At 37.1% G+C, this 23,949-nt stretch overlaps 2 protein-coding genes across 4 annotated transcripts in view; one reads left to right on the top strand and one right to left on the bottom strand.

The window, feature by feature from the left end:
- LOC122842560 (collagen alpha-1(XIX) chain-like) overlaps positions 1–5,740 on the top strand; it is a 128,542-nt gene extending 122,802 nt beyond the window's left edge. For all 3 annotated transcript variants that reach the window (XM_044136543.1, XM_044136544.1, XM_044136545.1), the window contains one exon: positions 981–5,740. In XM_044136543.1, coding sequence (XP_043992478.1) covers positions 981–1,081 — 101 coding nt within the window. In that variant the 3' untranslated portion in view covers positions 1,082–5,740. The remainder of the gene's footprint in view (positions 1–980) is intronic.
- A 2,223-nt stretch (positions 5,741–7,963) lies between these two features.
- LOC122842365 (collagen alpha-1(IX) chain-like) lies at positions 7,964–23,949 on the bottom strand. Its single transcript, XM_044136157.1, has 32 exons — positions 23,755–23,949; positions 23,234–23,296; positions 23,092–23,127; positions 22,943–23,005; positions 22,004–22,057; positions 21,601–21,636; positions 21,478–21,501; positions 21,329–21,382; positions 20,307–20,360; positions 18,397–18,429; positions 18,248–18,304; positions 18,113–18,166; positions 16,754–16,807; positions 16,572–16,625; positions 16,407–16,460; positions 16,277–16,330; positions 16,136–16,189; positions 15,989–16,042; positions 15,798–15,851; positions 15,060–15,104; positions 14,906–14,959; positions 14,775–14,828; positions 14,375–14,428; positions 13,625–13,696; positions 13,442–13,477; positions 13,306–13,350; positions 13,177–13,209; positions 12,949–13,095; positions 10,985–11,039; positions 9,951–10,139; positions 9,757–9,834; positions 7,964–8,708 (listed from the first exon to the last, which is right to left on the bottom strand). The coding sequence occupies exons 1-32, from the start codon at positions 23,815–23,817 to the stop codon at positions 8,512–8,514; spliced, it is 2,028 nt and encodes a 675-aa protein (XP_043992092.1). The 5' UTR covers positions 23,818–23,949; the 3' UTR covers positions 7,964–8,511.

A 23,949-nucleotide genomic window follows, 5' to 3' on the forward strand; every position in this document is an offset into this window, starting at 1 on the left:
GTGAGCAATTCAATTATGTCCCTACAATTTTAATTGGATTTCATAGCATCTTGTTCTGCTCACGTAAAACCATGATTCTGATATTTCATGACTTTGAGAGTTACAAGTTGCTCCACCTTGATCATCAAAGGTCCCTACCCTAATGTTACTCACATCTCACTTCATTCATTGAAACAGCTTGAAACTAGTTAAACTTTAGAAAGGGCTTTGATGACCCATCTTTCTTTTTTTTCTTCAATGAATGTATGTTCTGCAACATTTTTGCTTCATTTGAGAGTCTAAGCCAAGTATCAGTCAAGGTGTCTCAATTTTGTTGATATTTTACGAATATTAACAATACTAAAGTGTTTGAAAATTGTGAAGTCATAGCCCCTCTTCTGATCAAACCCAAGTCAAATTGAACAACAGCAAGATTTTGATGCATACCAGGGGATGTTTTAAACCACACATTAAATTTACTCACTGATGTGTGGACCTTCCTATAATTAAACCAAATTTTCCAGAGTAAAAGGGTGGATAGCACGCAAAAAACTGGCTCTAGTCCAGGAAACCTCGTACTCCTAAGTTTGACATTTCATGAACGTGAGGCAGTGTGAAAACATCAGACTTGTCTGAGGAGTTTGAAGGCTAAGTCAGTTCTTCTGCATCTTCTTTCCGTCTTAAGAATCTCCTGATCTGCTTTTCTGGGGGTGATTTGAGGCCATGTCTGTCAAGTGGCAGTAAAATGTCAGAGTCTTTATAGTTTTGTGCCCTCTCCTGCCCTACTAAATCCTTAGGAATGCTCTGCTTGCAGCCTGATAGCAGAGCATTTCTAAGCAGAACATTGTACTTCTGATTACTTGCTATATATTAGATAATTACAGTTTGTATGAAGAAAATTATGACTTTGCCACCCTTCAGATTAGCTGTCAATGGAAAGCTCTTCCTAGCGCTGATAAGGTGTAGCCTATTTCAGTAATTAACAAAATTCTCTCTCAAAGGGCCACCTGGGATTCCTTCACAAGGCCCCCCTGGCTCTCCTGGGCCTCGTGGACCCCCAGGAATTTGTGACCCGAATGACTGCATTCTTCCTACCTTGTAAGCAGAGAGCAGGAGTCTAAAATGTTATTGTGCGTTCCGAAGAAGGTTGTCATCCATGATCTCCAAGCTGCAGCCACAGAGCAAAAAAAGTGGATGACCTCGCTGTGTCTGACAGCTTCTACTGTTCTGCTGTATCAAACGGACTCAAAACTGACCTCTTTTGTTCACTTCACAATAACATTTGGGTGCTGTGGGGGTTTTTTCTAGGTGTGCTGTTGTGTTTTATTTTGAATGCAGCCGAAAACTTCTTGCAGTGCTGTACTTTGAAGTATTTTTCTTGTCTTTCCAACTCTTACTGTGATGCAATGCATTCCTTATCGACTGAAGTCGTCTTTCAAGACCTAGAGATAACTGTTTCATCAGGTTCAGCCCCAGCTGAATAACATTAATAATTATTTGTTTGCCTCTGTAACGGGCTTGTTGATGCACTCTTCTATTCTTACTCGGTTAAACTGGCTGTAGGTAAGTTTGATTTTTAGCTGTTTGTTTATGTGTGAGAGAGAGAGAAAGAGAGAGAGAATGATCAACTGAGTGAATGTACTTATTTTTAAGCAAATGTAAGTAAAAGGACTTCCTCTGTAACTAAAGCAGCCAGTTTGTCTGATATGGAAATTATTTATTTTAAGTGTGCTCCTTAAGAATGTATTTAAAAGATGGTACTCGCCAGCTAGAAATGTAGCATGGAAAACATGTCATTTTGTTTAGTAATTAGGTTATAAAGACATGAGGTCATACAAGTTTTAGTTGCTGATAACTTTCAATGTTTCTGTTTCTTTGAACTGATGAGGTGTTTGTGTTTTTTTAAGAATCCGTGGCAAAACTATAGCTGAAGATGTCTTCCCATTTTCTGTTATTCACGTGTCATTACTGAGCACTTATTAAGTTGCCAAAGCAGTTTTTTAAACCCAAGAAACCCGGCTGGTATTATTTTTAATACAAGCAAAGAATTAAGGGCAGATTTATTTCATTACATTAAACTATTGTAGGGATTCGTTTATGAGTTTGGTTTTGTTAGATATATTTCTCATTACCTGACAAAGGAAGATGTAATATTTCCATGAAAAATTTATAAATCCTGAGAGTGGTTGAGGCTAATAGCTAGGCCCTGCAAAAAGATAGATTTTTCAAATGGTTTCCAAAATGTAAATGCTCTTTGTGATATATCTATATCTATATATACAGTACAGACCAAAGGTTTGGACACACCTTCTAATTGAGTTCAATTAGAAGGTGTGTCCAAACCTTTGGTCTGTACTGTATATGACTGGTTGCACAGATTATTGAAAACAGTAACACAGAGACCGTTTCACATTTTCTCATTGTTAAAAACGACTTCAACAGCAGCCAAAAGAAGTCATATTTCTTTCTTCTTCCCACATATTTCTCCCTTTGCCCTGATTTTGTTATCAGTAAATGCAAAATGTGAATAGAAAAAGTTTTGACTGAGAGAAAAAGTTTCAAAACACTCAAATAAAACGTAAGCTGGAACAACTTTGGGAAAAGGCGTTTTTAGTCCAGAATGTCAACAATGTTTGTTGTTTTTATGTATGTTCCTGTATATTCAGGAACATACATAAAATATACAGGAACACCAGTTTCAAAATATCCAGAGTAGTTTCCTTGACTACACAGCTGATTATGTTTCCATTCATGAAATACAATGCTAGATTAGCAAATAATAGATGTTTCCACTTTCACAAGCAAAACATTTGTTGCGATTTTTACAGCCAAAAAACCTTTGTGTTTCTACACAAATGTTAATGAAGTGACATCAGACTTATGTAGCATTTTCCAACCCTTTCAAAGACATTTTACAATGAAATCAGTCGTTTTCATTCATGGCAAGCTACTGGAGTGTAGCAACAGCAGCCCTGGGGCAGTCTGACAGAAGCATGGAGGGCATTTTGTACTATCGCCCTTCTGACAAAACAAGTGAAGTGTCTTGCCCAAGGACACAAAGACAGAGGCAGGTGAAGCGGGAATCAAACCGAGTCCTAACACTGTCACCCCAAACAACATAACAATGCAAAGGTTGGCCATTGTATCGTTGCAACTGATCTTGAGTCTGCCATTTTGTTTTCCAAAGACTTGAGAGACCTGGAAAGGAACCTATTCTCACTAATGCTGTTGCTCAAATCACAGCGGGACACGCTATCCAAATCCTCAATCCGCTCTTGGCAGATCGATGAGTTGCAACTGATAAAGTGAATGAATACAGCTTGCAGTTAATCCATATAACTCTTAAATACAAAAAACTGAATTTGTTTAAATAAGAGGGCTACAAATTTAACATTAGGTTCCCATAGTTTGCTCAGTTCAAGGTGTTTCATTTGCAGAAATCTCATCAAACTAGCAGTTAGCCTTCAACCACTCGAAGGTATCCTTCATTATTTTTACAAACACTGAGATGGCCTCTTTCAAATCAGCCCCTACGATCCATTTCAAGGCAGATTCTTCCACAAAAAAACAAAGAATGTACTTTGAAATAATGTCTATTTTCAATTAATGTAGCTCTTCATTTACTCTGTACTTTGTTTTTAACTGTAAATATCTTTCATGTGCTTTATTTCAACTTTTTTCTTCTAAGTCTAACTCTTCTAGTCTTGAAAAGGGACCTGACAATATAACTTTAAAAGCTGGCTGTCATTGTAACAACACTTCAAGGTTATCACTTGTCAATCATACGTTGCTGCAACTGTACAAGAATGTGTTGCATCTGAGATTATTATTCACATACGCCGTTTACATAGTGTCACGAATGATGATTCCTCTGGTTTGAGTGTGAATTATTTAACTTCATCACTACGAAGGAAATCGGACTACCACACTACAGCTAACAGACGGTTGTTTTCAGTTTGGAGGAGACGTTTTACTCGTGAATGTACTTGAACTGTCTAAGCTGCTTCATACTCTACATCCAGGTTTTCCAGTTTCTAACCAGCACTGTGTGTCATCATAAATTGTCTGGCTTTTGATTGCTTTGAGGCTGCTGTTTTGCTTTATTTATTTATTTTAAGTTTTTTTTCTGAATTAGTTTAATGTGTTCACTTGTTTTGTTTTTATGGTTTGAGATTATTGTACCCAACCAGACCACTCTAATTTCTAGAAACTCCTTTGATCATCTGCAAACACTTTCTTCCTGATCCCTTGATTTGAATTTACATCCCGTTAGCAAAGATTTAAGCTGCTAACTAGCTTATTTTACTTCAATTTTATTAGTCAATACATAACATATTGAACAGCAAAGTGGTAACTGGACAGTGATGAATGTATATGATTAATATTAAGCTTTCATTTTCAGTTATTTTTAATAAGGGGTTTGACTGAAAAGCTTTACTTTTTTTTTTTTGTTTGGCTTCAGTTCAATGTTTAAAAGGTTAGTGCTCTTTTGTGTGTTAGGATATCCTTTTGATAATTTTTTTCTGCCTTTGCTTTTACTTGTCTCAAGACTTTGACGTTATGTTTTTCTTTTCCAATCACACATGACTTAAATGCTGCAGAACAATTATTTTTTTATGATGCCAGCTTGGTTTTATCAGTGTGAGGGAGTCTAATTTTAGATATAAGGCATCTAGCTGATTTTATTTGTGAGTAAAAGGAGCCCCCTGCTGGACGTCTTTGGATTTCCATCCACCTTGTAGTCTGCAAGGGAAAACCATCTTTGGGTTTAGGGCCACTTGAATTCCCCTTCCTTCTACCTAATCTTGTCCTTTCATCTTTGTAATTTCTATGTTTAGTTTATGGGCTCCCACCAGAGACAATTATGCTGATCTTGATGAGATTCAAATGAGACAGCAACAGCAGATTAATGTCATCTAAACTTTTTTCTGCTGTGTACTGCTGAGAGCAACTCCCACTGCCTATTGAATTTAGCATGAATTGTTATTAATATGCTCCACTTTAGTACTCCCATTTATCCAAACTGTGATAAGAAGGGAGGACGTTAATGTCACAGCTCACTTCGCTACAAATTCAAGCTATTATCCATCACACCAAGTTAAGCTCAATTTATTCTAAGTGGAAATTGTCTGATGGAGGCAAAATCAAAGGAGCAGCTTCCTTTGAGAATGAATCTGAACAAAAGCTTGCTAAATAATGTAAAATTCACTCAAGACAATGAACCTCAGATGTCCACATATTTCATCATTGCTTGTGTTTAACTGTAATGTAAGGTGATCCTGTTGCCACGTGTAATCTAATCTTGTGAGCAAGCTTGTAATGAGGGAAAATATGGATCAGCCTCGCAGCGAGGACCCTCAAGATTAAAAGCGCCTACCTGCTGCTCTCACTGAAACGTATCTTTACTCTCGCATAAGTTTGTCATGCTGTGTGACTTTAACGTTTGGTTTTTTGGGGGGGGCGGGGGGGGTTAAAAGTTTTTGTTCAGTTGAATAACTACCTCATTCTTGGTTTATCGCATGTCTACGTGATCAGGAAAAAAAATAGGTGAAATATTGCCTTGGAAAAATGGAAAAACCCTCATGTGTTTATGCAAGAAACAATTGTTGGATTTTTGTCAATGTCGGTGTGAGTTCACTGACAAACAAAAAAAGAAAATGTAACTGTGGTTACCAGGTATCAGAGGTTGTATTTTACTCTTTGCAGAATCTTTTATTTGCGTCTATTAATGCCATCTGCCTTTCTGTGTGCAATAAATGTTCTCAAGTGCTTTATATTTTGTGCTGGGTTTTATTTTAGTAGTTCCTTCAAAAAGTCTACTTTATTTACACCTTTATGTAGCCTAATAGGTGTTTGAGACTCTTAAGTATTTCTTATCTGTGGTTTCCTTGAGGCAAAAACAGAACAAAGACAAAGCCTGAATGCTTTAAAATGTGTCTATTTTTTACTGCTTGTTGAAATATTAGTTAAGTAATATTTATTAGGCTTTAATAACAACTTGGTTGTTGTATTAGAATTATTTTGTCTCTTTTGCAATATTTGAATTAAAATAAAGACATTTAGGTAGACAAATTCATTTTAACTGTTCATTTTCACATCTATGATCCAAATTAAAACTTCTGCATACTGCATAAGATTAAGTTTAATATCTGGAATTTGTGAGAAACATTCATGACTCATTATCTTATTGTGTTTCAAAAGATAAGTAATTTTTAAACACATTTTCCTCATTTTTCTTTCATGGATATGACTCACAAGAAAAACAGGTAAAAACTACCATAAATCAATATTGACATACCATCTGTAAACGCACCTTCAACAGTTCCACCACACTAATTATAGAATGGGTTGTTTTCTTTATTTTAAAAAAAAATGTAGTGTTGCTGCTTACTGGCAACAGAAAAAATATAATTTTCTACAAAAATAATTTAGGGGTGAACAAGTGAAAAAAAAAAACTCTGGTGAGAAAACCTTTTGCCCCAGGTTAATGAAGCAATTGGAAACTTGGATTAAAAGGAAGAATGAAGTTACCGTAACCCTGAGGGAAGCGGACACAACAACGTCTATGCTGTGCCACAGTAACTGTTGTTTGTGGAAATAAATCTTGCCTGTCTTTTTAAAATTATTTTGATGTGTCATCCAATATTACAACACATTGTCCTGATACAATGTTGTTTAAAGTGAAGCAGAATTTATATCTGATATTCAAATGTTATCAGAAGTTGTTTGAATGACAGATTTTGGTATGAATGGCCATTCACCATTGTAGCGTATTACAGGAAGACGTGCAACAAAGTGCTTTTAAATCAACCATATGGTGCCAGATTGTTAAGTCTCAAAGACAGTGTGCTCAGACAGTGTTTTTTTTTCTGACTTAAGTTTCCCAGTTGTTATTGCAATTTAAGTAATTGATTTGTGCATTCAAACTGCAGTTTCACATTTGCTATTACTTCGTTTGTCATTAGTGGCCATTGTTTTACTGCCACAATTCCTGAGTTTGTTGTTCTAAATGCAACATTATCTCTCTTACTGGCCATTTTTAGCTGCAGCTACATTCTGGGCTGCCTTGTATATTCATGCTTTCTAGATATTTCTCATTCATGTAAATTAACAATAAATGTTACAGACCAGAACACAACCGAAAAGAATAAGTTATGATGTATGCTCTTTAAGATGGGTTCTCTGTTCCACATGTTTAAATCTCTCCATTCTATGAAGTGAACTGAAAGCCATAAAGCTACAAAACAATAAAACTGTGATATAACTGAAGAATGGGAAAACATCTAGCTATATAACCTACAGCTGTAGGTGAAGGTTGTTGTCAACACACAAGCACACACACAGTCTTGACAAATGAGATAAATGACTCATTCAGTGTTAAAGTATATTTTGAAGCATCAATCCACCTTACTTGCATGATTTTGAACCGTTGCTGGAAATCAAAACCCAATACATATAAACCTGAGCTATTATTCCTGAACTCATCATGCCAGTCCTAAAAATACAGGGCACAGAGGTGTGCGTGGCAGTACAAGATGTAAGGTCTGTGTTATGTCATTATAATTATGGAGATGGTGAGAAATAAAACCCACTTTGAGTGAAACAATTCACAGATTTGTTTGCCTTTAAAAGAAACAATTGCTAATGACATATTTTAGTTATCTCAGAACTATTTTATTAAAATGTTATTTGTATTATTCATTTTAAATGCATTTTGAGATACCTCAGAAAATATAAAGATTATCAGTGTACCAAATAAATAAATAAAAAAACTTCATGTTATATTTATTTTGTTAGACTATTGCACATTTTTCTCACTGGCAAAATCTATTCTCATTCATGTACAGATGCATCCTGTTATTCTGTGCAGTGAAGCAAAGTCTCACATCAGGAGATTTATTTATTTATTTATTTATTTTTTGTAGGAAATATAATTAACCACATTTCACAATTATTTTTTACAGATTTACAAAATGTACTAAAGTCAGCGTGACTTTAAGAGATTTTCAGCCTGTCTGTTTTGTTTGCTCATAAAGCAGTTGGACAGGAAATCAGACTTTTGGACTTTAACAGATTTCCTCTTGATTGTCCTTTCACAAAGACAACATCATAAGAGAAAATAATGCAAAATCAAAATAGACTGATTGGCACTGGGGGATTCTGTGAGCTGTTCTGTGAGAAAGTGAAAGAGAAAACTCAAAATGAGGCGCATAAAGAGAGGATGGGATAAAAGGAAAATGGGATAAACAATATGTATTTTTTTGATCATTTCATTTAGAGATGTGAGCCCAGTTCTGGGTTTATTTAAACACCTCTCATCCAGAAAAGCACAATGAAATAAGCCCTTTTTTCACAACTCAAAGATGATGACTCCTTTTGATGGAGATGTTATTGGCAGGAAACATGCTCACACAAAGAGGTTAATGTATCAAAGACACAACGGCGACGACGGCCCCTGGGAGGAGAGCGTGGCAAATGCTGTGTGCTTGGGGAGATTATCCAGCAGTCTTTGTGTCTCTGCCAGAGTGGCTCTTAGTTCCCTGCAGGTCCCTTCACATCCAGAGACTGCTGGACAGCTCCTGCCTGGAGGTTGCAGGCTGACGGGTCACAATAGCCGTTCAGGCCAGCTGGACCAGGAGGACCAGGTACGCCAGGCTGTCCTGGCACGCCAGGAGGTCCCCTCTGCCCATCCTGACCATCTTGACCATACCCAGGTTTCCCTGGCTCTCCTGTGATTACAAAATGGGTGAATTAAAATTCCAGGTTCAACTTTAAAGAGACTATTAATTTGTATCAGATTCAAATGTTTTTTTATGCCATCAATTCATTGTGGTGTTTAGGATTCTATGATGCTATGCAAATGTATTTGTACCCTGTAAACGTTTGACACAGCTCTACAAAATTCCATACGTTATATTGACTTTTAACGTGATAGACTATTACAAAGTATCACGAATTTGTGAAGGAAAAATATATCAGCTCTATCAATGGTATTGAACGATATTTGTCATCTTTTAAAATATCGGTATTGGTCCAAAAGATAAAACTCGTTGCCATTTGGTTCTGGAGGGTAATTTTACATATATAAAAGTGAAATATATATCACATATATTTTTGTAAATTTTTGTTATAGGCCATAATATCAACTTTAATATCGGATATCAATATCGCCCAAACTTTTCGCATTAATTCATCCCTAATTTCCAAATGTTTTCACTATCATTGTCTGAAAATATAAATGGGATGGTAACCCAACCCACCAAGAGAGCATCAAGCAGAGAGGCTGCCAAGAAGCTCCTGGTTACTCTGGACGATCCATAGAGACCCAGTCACAAGACTCAGGATGACTAACATGAAAGTTATCAAAAGTCTAATCTAAAGTGCAAAACCAAACTTTTTCACCTATGTGGAAAATTCTATGTGGAGGAAAGCAATACTTTCTAGTCCTCTGAAACATTAAACAGTGGCAGCATCATTCCTCAGAAGGGAAAAAGTGACTGGTCAGCTTTGATGGGAAGATGGACACAACCAAATACAGGACAGTCCTGAGTCCTGCTGAGGTAGCAGACCTGTCCACCCTCTAGCATGACAACCGCTCTATAATAGAAGCCAGAGCTACAATGGTATGATTTGGATCAAAGCATATTCATATGTTAAAACTGGCCAAGTCAAAGTCCAGATCTAAATCTTATGAAGAACCTGAGGCAAGTCGTCAGATCAACATTCAAAGATCCAAGACCTGAACTGCAACATTATAAATAATAAATATATAGTCACCTGGAAGCCCAGGAGGTCCTGACTGGCCTTTAGGTCCTCGTACAGTGGGCCCTCTGGAACCTCTATCTCCCATGTCACCTGCAGCAGATTAGTAAAAACAGTTATACAAGTTGTTCCACTGTCTCCTGTCTCGTTTGACCAAGTTTGACCAAGTTTGACCCTTTAAAAGAGAACACAGCCAAAATATTTAGTACCTTTGGGACCTTTATTTCCCATTGCCCCTGGTGGTCCTTTGAGTCCTGGAAGACCCCTTGCTCCAGCTTGCCCTGGAAAACCGTTGTCTCCTGGGGGTCCTGGAGGCCCAGGAGGGCCAGGTTTTCCTGGTAAACCTGCAACGCCAGACTCTGGCCTCCTTAGACTAGCAGCTAACTGAGCCAGCTGCTCTGTTGAGGAACAAAAGAAAGAAGACGATTATCAGCATGAACGCTCGTTCACAGCTTATAGCTGCGAAGGGATCTCTAAGCACATAACATATCGTAATAAATAATACAGGAAGCTTACATGGCTTATTTCTGACAGCTCAAAGCAATGCATATTGCGGAGATTATGCAATGTCTCCTGCATGTCTTGAATACTGAATTTAAGTGAGGTGAACCTTGGTCATAATATCCCTTGAGCGCCTTCTGTTGTTCAGTTTTTTTTTAATAAGCATCACTAAGCTGAGCCAAACAGAAATAATATTCTGCCATACAAAACAGAAACTTTAAGCCCACAGTGCCAACAAACTAAAATTAATCTCCTGTATCTTTTTATCTAGATTTCAGTTTTCTTGTGTCTGAAGGAGATTCATGCCGCAGAAGCAGTTAGCCTGCTCCTTTTCTTAAGATTTCCTTTCCAGGCTGACTTTGCTCGGAGCGGGGAAGAGCAGGTCTCCTAGAGGTGAGATTAATTTTTCAACACGGCGGGTATAAAAAAGTCATGAGAGCAGGAGATGAGTTGTGAAGATGTAAGAACAGAAGAATGAAGGGAGCAGATGTTGTGACTTCAGTGAAACATTTCGAAGGGCTCAGAGAAGGAGGCTTTCATCCATCACATGAACAAAGGCTGAAGCTTATTTCATGGTTTTGTTATAGGACCCTCCGGTTTTTTAACCACAGACCATCCAGCGACAGCCCTGATCAATGAAACAACGCTTTGAGGTGGTAATGAGAAACATTACAGCCATGAAATAGGACACAAGGGAATAATAAATGGGGTCAAAAGCTTTGCTTTTCTTTTCTTTTCTTACCTTGCATAACTCGCATGCAGACTTGCTTGATGTGCTGATCGCTTGGCTCCTTGCCCTATAAAGGAAACAAATATTTTAATACCTTTCATCCCGGTGCCTGAGACATAGACTCCATGATGCCGTTTGCTCATTTGCTTTAGCTGAAAGACTAAGTAGGTGAAGAAAATTAATTATATTTCTCATTAATAAAAGAAAAGGGCTTCTTTTTGTCCCTGCATCCGAAGCAGAAAAGTTGAAAACAAAACATTTCATGGATTTTACAATATTCAGCTGGCTCTTATAAGGAGGTATACTTTTTTTTTGTTTGTTTGTTTTTGGGGGTGGGGGGGTTTCGGCTGCTGGCAAGTAAAGCCAAACAAGAGATGATTCACTTTAAACAAAGTTTGATATAATTCCTTTTGTTTCAAACTACCTGACTGTATGTGCTTAGAATTTGCCCCGGTCCTTTTCCATATGAGATAAATCCATCGCTTCTATCCCGAAGTTTTAGTTCTCATTTTATATTCTGGTGAAGGATGAAAGTGGACCTATAGGAGCGATGATTCCCAAACACTGTTCATCATGTCACACGCACTTTACAGAAGGTGCCAGAGTCCCAATTTTTTGTGAATCATTGAGAAGGTTGGAACAATTCTTTTTATATTGTACTGTCAGTTATTCTCTTTGCTCTTTTTCTGGTTTTAATTTATGTTTTACTTGCTGATTCAAACTTAATTTGATTTGCATTAAACTCAGAAAAGTGTTGATTGATGTTTTTATAGAATGGAAATGGTGGAGCTACTTAGATGTGATGCATTTAATGAACAGGGAACAGTAGCAGCTTAAAACTAGTTTAATGGAGCTTCATTAGAGGCAAACAGTGCCATGTTTCCTATTAAGTTGCACTATAAATGTCTTTGGGTATGTGTGAGTCTCATTTCACTTTAGGCTCATTTGTTGAGGCCTTTAAAAGCAATTAAGGGGATCAAGTTTTTTTTTTAGTTTTTTTTATTAATTCTCATTAAGATTTTCTGTGAAAAGTAAAAGTAGCTTTAAGTTACAAGTGGTGATACCAATTGTGATTTTCTTAACTCTTGCCTTGTGAGCAAATGTAATAAAAAGTGATGTATTTATCATTTGTATAAAAATCACCCTTATCTGGATATCAACCTTTGACATCTTAATATTAAATTTAGTAACCCTTGGTTAAAAAGTAAAACACATTATTAAATCCAAAAATTGATTCTACAGAGGAAAGTTCCTTATTTCATCCTTCACATTTACTGCCACCCTTCTTAAAGATACATAAAACATCTTAAAACTGTTCCTTTTATTGGAACATCAGAATCCAACACAGGAAACTAGCTTTGAAGTGTGAGCTTTGAAGATTTTCTTTTTACTCTAACAGTCCTCAACACAATTCTACTTTTTCAGGTAAAGTAACTATTATCTTAAAGCTACTTTGTACTTATGAAGATCAATTCACACCTGACCTGCTCAAATGGTAAGTTCTTGTGTCTTTCCTATTTTAAGAGATAAAGCATGTTTATGCTGCAGAGGGGAAGAAAAACTAATATACTTATATACTTGAATAAAAAAAAAACATCAATGTAAGCACTGAGACTATTAAAAAAACTTAATGTTTAGGTTCAACTGAAAAAAAAAAAATCAAAGGTTGGATTTGTCAAAGTTTTTCACTGTGATCATGTGACTCCTGGGAATCAGTTTAAGGGAATTTATTTAACTTGAGGAATATCAAACTGGGATATACATTCTTCTTGTGTAATGATAAAATATTTAACACAAAATGCCATATTTATACAGACATGACAGAAATGATGAAAGTATCGCACTGATAGTTGAAATTTTCATTTGATCATATCTAGGATAAAAATAATTTTATTGTATAAACAGGATAAACTTATTTAAACATCTATTCCCTGCACAGCACAGAGAAAAGTTCAATTCAGAAGCAGATAACCTACCGCAGGCCCCTGAGACCCCCGGATCCCACGTGGACCTCTGTTCCCCTGCATGCCACGTGGTCCAGGTGTGCCAGGAGGGCCCTCGATGCCAGGTTGGCCTCGACTTCCCTCAGGACCCCTTTTGCCAGGTTCACCAGGAATACCAGCCTGGGAGTAAATCATTTAATCACCACACAAATATTACAAAAGTGCTTAACTTTATTGGCATTTATAGAAACAGGGACTCACCTCTCCTTTTGATCCAGATTCCCCAGCATCTCCCTATGACATCACTGAAACTTAATAATGTGCTCTGGCGCAAACAAAAAAATATATAAATAAATTCTGATTGTTGATAGCGGTCAGGTAAGAACTTACAAGTTCCCCTCTGTCTCCAGGATTTCCCTCATCACCTTGAGCCCCCTGTCAAAGCAAAGCCTGTGTATTAATTTAAGTAAAGCAGACGACTTTTTTTTTTCAAATACTTTGTTGTTGGCCTTGATGTGTTTTTTACTTGTTCTCCTTTGGGACCTGCTTCTCCACGCTCACCCTGTAATTAACACATTGAAGGGGTTACCAAACCTGAATGCAAAATTGAAAATTCAAAACATAAGGCTTTGTTTATGTTTATATATGTTGTGATTTGCTGACTGGTATTATACAGCTGCTCTTTAATGAATATGTCTTCATTTCTTACCCTTTCTCCCTTCACTCCAGGCAGGCCTGGGGGCCCTGGGAGACCAGGAAGACCAGGATCACCTTTTGGTCCCTTTTATAAAAAAAAAACAAAAAAAAAACATAAACCTCTAATAAACAGAATGACATCAGCAGGATTTGAAATATTGCAATCAAAGGGGAAAACAAGAGGCTGGATTATTATGACGAACCATCATTCATTCTGAAACTGCTTCAACAACAGAACATAAGGGTGAAGTTGGCTTTCTGTCAGTTACATGAGCGCAGGGTGAACGTTATTTTAAACTATAGGATCGGGATTTTCTCAGGTATGTTTCTGTGTGCCGCTCTGCCTTTAATCACCGACCAACAGAGGAATGCAGAGGAGACAGAGAGCTCTTTCAGCCTGCTGCTTAGTCTCCCCTTACTGTGAAAATAGACCTCAAGTGAGATCCAGTCTTTTTTACTCCCCTAGAAATTCCAGAGAAACAATGACCTGCCCGACAGACTCCCAATGTTTTCCTCTTGTAAACTTCCTTCATTTAAGTTATCAGGAATGTGTGAGATTAACACTCTCACAGTGTTATGAGTCTTTCTATGGTTTTTCTATAGAATCAGTTATGGTATGGTCCCATTTGTTGAAGAATGTTGCAAGAATATTGAAAATTCAAGATAAAGCTACATATATACAGAGTAAGCTAATATATCATTTATTACATTTTATCAATCTAGATATGCATTCAATTTCTTCAATTTGTGTTTTATGACTCACCCTTGCACCTGGCTTGCCAGCTGGACCTACAGGACCTTGCTCTCCAGGATCTCCCTAAGAATAAAATGAAAACACAATGAAGAGGTCAAGGGAAGTTAAATTGAATGCATGAGGAAAAAAATCAGAAGTATTAGCTCCACTCAATTCTGTTTTACTATAGCCAGGTCAAAATTAAATCTAATAATAAGTCCAAAGATTTGGCTGTATTTTTGTCCCACTTAAACCTTTCAAATAATCAAACACTAAAACATTTTAGACCTTGATCACCAGAGCAGATAAACAAGAGGATGTATTTTTCTTCAATAACGATTACTCTTACATTACTGTGGAGGATCTTTGGCCCGTTACTGTTAGTTCATTTGTTTCTATTCAGCTGCATCAGATGGCTTTGAACACTCACAGGCTCCCCGATGGGTCCGATGGGTCCCACTTCTCCCTGTTCTCCCCTTTCACCCTGTGGTGTAACAGTAAAATTATGCAAAAAAGACTCGAACCATGCTGAAGTTTCAGAATGTTTATGCTCACACTTACTTGTTTTCCAGAAGATCCCAATGTCCCAGGAAACCCAGGCTTCCCAGAATCTCCCTGATTGGAAATAAAGAAATCATTCATGTCTGATTTCATTCATGTTTTTGATGACAAAAAAAAAAAGCAATCACTGCTATTAATTAATAGAGCAATTAACCTTTGGGCCACTCAAGCCTTTTGGTCCAGGTGTTCCAGGCAAACCCTGAAAACAAAAAGCATGTTGTGAAATTTTTTAAAATTTAATTTTAACCTAACAAGAGAGAAAAATAGTATATCATGCAACAGATGACATTAAATAAAAAATAACCTATGTTTGGTATCTCTCTTGGCCTTCACAGTGTTTTGAAATTATTTGCAATAGATTATATTAAACGGTATTGGAATAAAGGGGGTTCAAAACAAATTCACACCATTAGTTTGTGTTAGTAGAACACATTAATATTTTTCCTTTTTTACTAGGAAAAAACAGATTTGAAGTTGAATCACACATTTGAAAACTACATTTGTGTTTTTTCCTAGTAAAATAAAACACTAAAACTTCTGAAAATAATTACATTTCACTGCTTTTGTGAAGAAATGCAAATTAAAATCATTCATAAGGTTGTTTTAGTCAGCTATGTGATAAAATGATAGCCATTATTTCCTTGAACCAGACAAATCAAAAGGCACTGAATGTTTTTCTGTATTGTCTCAGAGGCTAGGCTCTGAAACCTATGCTATTCAAAAATGTAAGAAGCAAAAGCATTTATTAAGGAGTTTTAAGTCATTCCAAGGCAGGAGGCAAACTGAGTCCTGCTGTGCAGAAACCATGAGCTGTGATGCTTTAAAGTGCACCAAAACTGTTCAGTCCAATTAAAGTCAGCCAAAACAGTTTGAGGTCAAGGGTCATACTCACAGGAAGCCCCTGAAGTCCAATCTCTCCAGGAACTCCTGGCTTGCCGATGTTTCCCTGCAGAGAAACATGGAGGGGAAAAAAGTTTTAGCTACCTCAGCTTCTGAATGTTAAATAAAGATCTAAGCAATGCCTTCATGTGAATGACTGAGGCATGTAAAATGATCAGTGAAACAGCGCAGATCACTCTCTACCTTTGCACCCGGCAACCCAGGAATGCCATCACGGCCGTCAACACCGGGTAAACCCTGAGTGTAAAAAGAATACATTAAAATACGTGTCACTTAGGACAATATATCTGAGACTAATGCAGAATTATTCAACAATGATTAGAGACTTACAGCTTCTCCTTTTGGACCTGGAAGCCCTGTGATCCCCCGTGGCCCTAAAACACCCTACATGACAAACAACACCCAGGTTTCCAGAACTATCTTATACCCCTGATTTATTTGTGTCTGTGATGTTGAGGTTTACCCACTAACCATTTCACCTTTAATCCCAGGTTCCCCCATTACTCCTCTTTGACCCCTGTCTCCCTGAAATAAAAGGTCAAAACATATAATACACAGCTGACACACACGTACATAGACATGTTCTGACTGAAGAGCTTACAGTCGCCCCCGCAACTCCCTGTGGACCTGGATCTCCATCAGGACCTCGAGCACCCTGCGGTAAAACAGCAATTTATTTTTTAATAAATGAAGGTAATTATGTAATTAGAAGTAATTAGGAAAGTTGACAAGCACAACTACCCTAATTGTAATTCAAAACACTTACGATCTCTCCCTTGGGGCCCATCATTCCCGTGGCTCCTCGTATTCCCTGTGGTCCCTAAAATAACGGTTGGATCAAACAGAAACGTCAGAAGGAAGAGGATGAGGATGAGGCAGATATGAGATTGAATTCTGATTCCAAAAATAAATACCACCTAACATCATGTAATAGAGACATTATCTCACCATTGGACCCTGGGACCCAACGTCTCCTGGACCTCCCTGGTCTCCTTCCTCACCCTGAGCAAACAAAAGAAAAAAAAACAGACAAAAATCAGAATAACCTTAATGAGACGAAATAATTAGCAGCAGCCCTAACTAAGAGTGAGTCCTCTAATCTGATTAGGACTGACGTTCCATCAGTCTCTTTTCCAGCAAAATGTTGACCTTATTTGCTGTGTGTTAATCATACAGCGAGGTTGCCGCTCTAAATAAAAGTCTCATGCACATTTCTTAATGGATTGCATGAGTGAAAAAGCATTTAAATACAAATTGCGATGCAAATTGTTCCAAAGGAAAATAATCATTGCAAATAATTCCCTACTCTGCATCAGAGGTAACAAGAGGATGATCTTACATTTGGAGAGATTGTGCTTAATACCTGGAGTTTTTCTTATTTTCTCTTGTTAAGAACATTTTTTTTCTTTTATATGCAAATGTTGGGATGAGAAGGATGTTTAAAAAAAAAAACAGCCTTTATTTTTTTTTTTTCTATTTTACACACAAAAATTACAAAGCAAACAACTTGAGTAAATAATGGTTCCACTTATTATATTAAAAAGAAAAAAAGAAAATATGAAAAAGAGAAATTGTCCCCCCTTGTAGGATTATGAATTTACTGTAATTTCCATATTTGAATTTATTAATAACAATAATAATAATAATAATAATAATAATAATAATAATAATAATAATAATAATAATAATAATAATAATAATAATAATAATAATAATAATAATAATAATAATAAACAAAAACAGGGCAATCAGTTTTTCACAACACAGTAAATACATCTCAAAATGATTCTCTATTTGAATAATATACCTACACACCTAAACAGCTGGTGTGTTTTCTTGGTTGTTGTACATATTCAGTATATGTTCATATATGTGACAAGCAAGTATGAAAATTGCATCTGAGAGGGAGAGTCGACTGACAGTAAATTATATTCCAGCATGAGGGAGATAACAGAAGATTAGACCAGACTCATTTCCATACATATGGTGCACAGGAATATTAACAGGTAAGCATTGCCATGCTTGCACATCATTTCAAATACGTCATCCTTTCCGAATTGCAAAATGTCAGAGGAATTGCACAAATGCTCTTGCATCCCTGCTGTTTTAAACAGAGCAGCATCTGTAAAAAGTTTCTAAAAGGTAACAAACAGGTCTATAATGCAGGTTTTTTTAATTTGGAGCAATGTTAACTGACACTGTTTTTCAAGAATTTGCATTTTCTAGTGATAAATGATGCAATTTTGATTAATTTGTAAATAGTGACAAATTTGAACCTTTTTTTTTTAAGTAAACATCATTTTTTACCTTGTGTCCCTGTTTCCCAGGTTCTCCTGCTTCGCCTTTCACACCTTTGTGACCCTGGAAACATCCCAGAAAGATCAGTAAAACTGGTAATGATTTTTGATGGATTGATTTTAGAAGAGAAGCAAACAACCTCACCTTCATACCAGGTAGACCAGGATGCCCTGGGGTACCAGGTGGACAAGAGTTTGGACACTAAATACCAAAATAAGTCAGTCAGTCGCTATGCTTGGCACCATGTGCAAAGAAATTACCTCTACATGTTTTTATATGAAACAATTCTCTACCAGATCAGAAGTACCGAGCATCCCAGCTGCACCCTGAAAGTGGGAAAAATAAAGTTATTACGTTGGCACTATTAACATAATCAGTGCATTATAAACGACCAGATGCCAACCAGCAGTGGGACCACGCCAGCTGGGACATAAAAGAGTTTCAACATATGTATTCATAAAACACTGATATCTTATGATGATGGAAACAGATCATAAATGTTGTCAAATAAAGACAAGAGGCAACAGGGACCTTGCTTGTTATTTGTGACTTTTTACTGAACACATTCAGCTTTTTGCTGCTGTAGAGACAAAATCTGCCATAATGAGAAACTAACTAATACATCTTGCGTCTTCCCTTAAAAAATATGCAATTACTCTAAATAAATTCAAACATCCTACAAAAGTTCATATATCTCAGGAATTCAATTTAAAAGGTGAAGCTCATATATTACATATGTTTATTATTTATTACACTCAGACTAATGTAATCTACTTTTTTATGACCAGTTTTGATGATTATGGCTTAGAGCTAGTAAAAATATTCAGTTTTCTCTGGGGCGTGCTCCGGTGGCGTAGAGGCTAGCGCGCCCCACGCTTGGAGGCCCCCAGTCCTCGACGCGGCCGTCGCGGGTTCGATTCCCAGACCCGACGACATTTGCCGCATGTCTTCCCCCCTTTCCTGTCAGCCTACTATGAAAAAAGGGACACTAGAGCCCACAAAAAGGACCCCCTGGTGGGGGGGAGAAAAAAAAAGTTTTCTCAGCAAAATACATTTAAACACCAAAGCATTTGCCTAGAGATTAGTATGTTCATGTGCTATGAGCTTAATACTTGAGTTACTCCTCCATGAATAACTCCACCAATTCAGTGTGGCAGGGATCAGGGTGATCATCCTGTGGCAAGCATCAGTTTTTCTGCATAGTTAGATCAGGTGTCTTAGTTATTTTGCTGCAGGTGAGTTTGCCAACAAATCAAGCATGGTAATGCCATGGCTACTTTTGGCAGAGTAGGCAGAAGCCAAGTCCTACCAGCTTCTGGTGGCAAGCCTTTTCTCATAAAACTTGCCAGCAGAGAGAAGTATGAAGGGCTCTTACATTTGTTGTCTTTGGACTTGATAAAACAGAGAACACAAGCAGATGGTATGGTCCCCTAAATGTTCACTGACTGTGAAAACTTCATCTTGCACAGGCAACTTTAATTCTATGCCTCTTCACTCTCCTCACACACTCTGAGACAATGATTTGTAAATGGAGTGAAAAATGCACTTCATTATGAACACGCCCATTTGGGACACTAAGAGACAGTTCAAAGACAACACTTCCTGGGTTGTCAGTGTGTGTTAACTCTGTGGACTGGCTCCAGCTTCAGTCCACATGCTGAAGTTGAACTGAACCTCTGCTTTAAAATCCCCTCCAGTATGTTGTTATCCATGTTACTTGTGCATCCTTTATGGCCACATGTTTTCTCTCTCACTGAATTTTCCATGAATATGTTTGGATACAGCACTCAGTGAATGGGTAGCATCTTTACTTTTAGAATAAAGGTGTTCTCCAACTTAATTATAAAAAAATCTGTATTATTGTATGTGGGATAATTGTCAAGTCAGAAGCCTCTCAACATTGTTTCACATGATTATGTATGCAAAAAAATAAGATTTCTGTACTCAGACTACTCCTTATTGGTCTCATATATAATTTCAATATTTTGTGAAACTCAGTTTTTGATTATGATTAGTTGTTAATCGTAATTCTGTAATAATAACTTGAAATATTTTACTGTCTGTAATGAATCAAAATAGGATGCAGGTTTAATTTTTTTAAATTGAATTACTGAATTTAATTACATCTTTGATGATACTCATTTTATTTCAGATGCACTTGTGTATGAAAACGTATTCAAATTAAACACGTTTTCTCACTTACTCTGGGCCCTGATGGTCCACGGGGTCCTTGTGGCCCTCTCACACCCATTGCTCCCTATGAAAAAACATAAATGCATAAAAACAAACTAGAGATTAGATTAATAATCATTCTCAAGATTCCACAGCTGTAGAAATCCTAAAAAAGCATTATTGCTTACAATGTGATTTTCAGTTTAAACTATTTAGCACTATCTTGTCCATGCTTCATAATAACTAAGCATTTTAAAACTATCTGAACTTGATTAAACTGCTACTAGGACGACTGAGTATTCTAATTAACATAGATTATTTCACCATTCAGAAAATTGTTTAATTGTACTTATAGGTTTTATGTGTTATCCACAGATACCAATTGAAAGATATTGAGAAAAACAGAGGTCTTCAGTTCCACAGCACTAAATCTACTAGCCAGTAGATAAGTTACAACAATAACTTATCCTAGTAAGTATATTAATGAAAAGTACATCCAAAAGTTGAAGCTGAAATAAAAAAATGAGGTTCTTTCAAAGTTCCATAAAAAACTATTTTTAGCTTTCACCTCTATTATATGTGAGTAAATAAAAAGCTGAATGTGTAATTAGTCTGACAGAAAAATACTGAAACATTTGAAAACAGATGCAGTGGTGAAGAATATTTTTTTGCAAACTAGTTTGTGTTGCATAGCATATAAATGTGCTGTCGGCTATTTTGTGTTTGCATAAATATTTTAAGTGCTCCACAGAACAAAATACATTCTTGTGTGGCTTCACCTTGTTTTACATGACTCCTTGAATTCTGTTTTAATACAGGATATTTTACTTTATCTAAAACTAATATTAAAAATACTCTAGTTTAACTTACATTTGATGTGAAATGTGTTGCAACAATTTTGTTGATTATATGCATAAGGCTTCAGATGCTGCTGTAGATTGTCCAGGAAGTAGATCTAAGTCGGGCTATTCAGATCTTTATTTGACATTTCAGAGCAGATACTTAGTTTGGATACACAGGAATTCCTTTGCAGTAGAGATTGTTTTTACTTACAGGAGGTCCAACTTTTCCCAATTCACCCAGAAGTCCTCCAGGCCCAGGTGGTCCCTGTTTAAAAGTACATTTCATGTATTATATTATATTGTTATTTTTGTTCATTGCAAATGTTTGTTTTGATATTGTTACATATAGGAGTTACTTACAGGGGATCCATCAGGCCCAACACCCTAAAGGGAAGTTGGCAGTGTGAAAATTGGGTTTGTACAAAACTCTAAAACTGGAATATGTGAAGATATGATGACTCTTGGACTGCCATGTTTACTCACAGCAGCTCCACGAGGTCCGGACTTTCCAGGTTCACCCTGAAGAAAAGGAATAAACACATTTTCTTCAGAAATACCGCAGGAAGTGAGACAAACAGAAATACTGAGCAAGTAAAATTAAGCTGTGCGAACTTGCAGACTGTCAGAATTAACATTCCACAGGCACAATCATATGACTGGGACTGGGCATACTTGACCCAGCAATATTAAGCCTAATGAGGAGCAATGTTGGAGCTTCATGCCCTACAGGGATTACTTAGGCTTGCAGGATTATGTCTCATTTGTCAAGAGGAATTGGTTTATGCGCTGCGACGCTTGCTGCCAAGCCAAAACAGCGGACAGCAGCTTGGCACAGTTTCACTGACTGCCTCTGAAGTGCAAAAGTAAAGGCTCACTGGTCACTCACTTTCTGTCCCGGGGGACCATCAGGCCCAGGGTCTCCAACAGGGCCAGTCAAACCCTGTAGCAGAAACACATCCAGATAATGTCATACATTTTGAAGCAAATTAGTATCAATGTTTTCAATACAAATAGGTAGAAATCTATACCCCACATAAGCATATCTTTGTCAAATTCCATCAAAATCTTAATGTACGTGTGAGATGACAAAACACAGTTATGCTTATTAAACATTTACATACAACAGACCGTTTTCCTTTGATCATACACTGTATCTGTTTTCAACTTTAAATAGTGTACATAGAAAGTTATCTACCCTAAGTCAGACACCTAAACTCTCAGACTGTTCAATTGGGAGCAGCATTCCTGTCCGGATCTCTTCAAACAAATGAACTGAAAGAAGTCATTCCACACCTGTTTGAGGATTCTCAACTGGAGACACTAACAGTGTCCCAATAGGGCACCTATTGTTTTCAGAATCCTGCTACATATTCTCCACACAGGTTCTAGATAGAAGTGTTAATTTTTCCTTTAAACTGGGAATTTAATAAAGCACGTAAAATGTAACCATCACATGAAGGTAAATTATAATACAGTTATTTTTATAATTTATTCAACAGCTAAAATGTGTGATTTATTGGCTCTTGCTATCACAACCTTGCCCTCTAACTTAATTATAATGAGGCGTAATTCTGCTCTGAATTAGTTAATCCTGTTAAATAAATTCCTTTAATTTTTTGCATCTTTTTTCCCTCAATAACCCCCTGTACACATACAATACTTCCTAGGTCTCTACAAAACTAGTGTGAAACATGAGCTCTTTTGGTGGGAGGATAACGCCCAGTCACCACCCACAGAACCAGCTCAAAGATTGCAAGCTGACCTCGTCATGACCATTAACATGGCGAGCGGCTATTATATGAAACATGAAACAGAGACTACTCACATCATTTCCAGGAATTCCGGGTAATCCTGAGGAGCCGGGTTTACCTGCATCCCCATCAGGGCCCTACAAGATTAAAGGTCCCACAAATGATTCACCAGCAATTACAGGAAACATCAAGAGATTGGAATTTGATTAAATTTCATAGTTACAGGAAAACCATCCTGGCCATCTATCCCCCTTTCACCCTGGAAGAAAAGACATGCAATTTTATTGGTCAACAAAAGCTAATCGCAAACATTGTTAGCATTTGAATCCAAAAATGGATATTTTTACAAAGCTAAAGCAACTCACAGCTATGCCATCAACTCCTGGGACTCCTGGGGGTCCAGGTGGGCCAGTGGGCCCTTGATTCCTCTGTGTGAAATGGTTATTTTAGAAAAGTAAGAAGGTTTTATGCAGATTTTTATTTGAGGTTTCTGCTAAATTTGTCCTTTCTTAGATCAACATGCAACTGTATAGCTAATGTGAAAGAAAGAGCAGGTGCACCACTTCATTGCATGATGCGAGTTAAAATCCGACTGGAATCAGACTGCCTAGACTGGAAAAGCTGGCTTCTTTTAGAGATTGAACTATATTTCTGTTATAAAACCAGACTTTACAAGAAAATCAAGTTTTTGAAGGAAATGTCCAGTAAATTGTCAGTAGATTGTCAAATAATTTAGTTTTATAAAATAATCTGAACAATCAATCACAAAAGTTTGTAAAAAAATAGATTTTGCATGCAAATAGAGAATACTCATTTGCTCCTCTGTAGAATCAGTCTAAAGGTTAAGACAGAATCACAAAGATAGATGCATATTACAAGGTCTTACTTGAGAGAAGCAAAGGAGAACAAGCTGCAGGATCACCACCAGAAAAGACACAAACCCAGCCATGATCTTCCCAGGACCAGGAAAGGTGAACGTTGGAGTCCTTTCCTAGGGATTTGTTGGCTAGAGGGAGCCCCCGTCAAAACAAGGCAGCTAAGTCCACTGCAGCTTTCCTGCTAGGTGCAAGGTCCCAGGGCT

This window comes from Gambusia affinis, linkage group LG13, assembly GCF_019740435.1.
Source record: "Gambusia affinis linkage group LG13, SWU_Gaff_1.0, whole genome shotgun sequence".
Taxonomy (NCBI): domain Eukaryota; kingdom Metazoa; phylum Chordata; class Actinopteri; order Cyprinodontiformes; family Poeciliidae; genus Gambusia; species Gambusia affinis.

Excerpts from the sequence above, each read along its gene's own strand:
- LOC122842365 (XM_044136157.1), bottom strand. The coding sequence starts at position 23,817 with ATGGCTGGGTTTGTGTCTTTTCTGGTGGTGATCCTGCAGCTTGTTCTC. Across the intron at positions 18,430-20,306 it reads GTGGACCATCAGGGCCCAGA|GGTGCAGCTGGGATGCTCGG; the intron begins GTAAGTGAGAAA and ends TCCCACTTTCAG. Across the intron at positions 16,808-18,112 it reads CTGGGAAACAGGGACACAAG|GGTGAGGAAGGAGACCAGGG; the intron begins GTAAAAAATGAT and ends TTGTTTGCTCAG.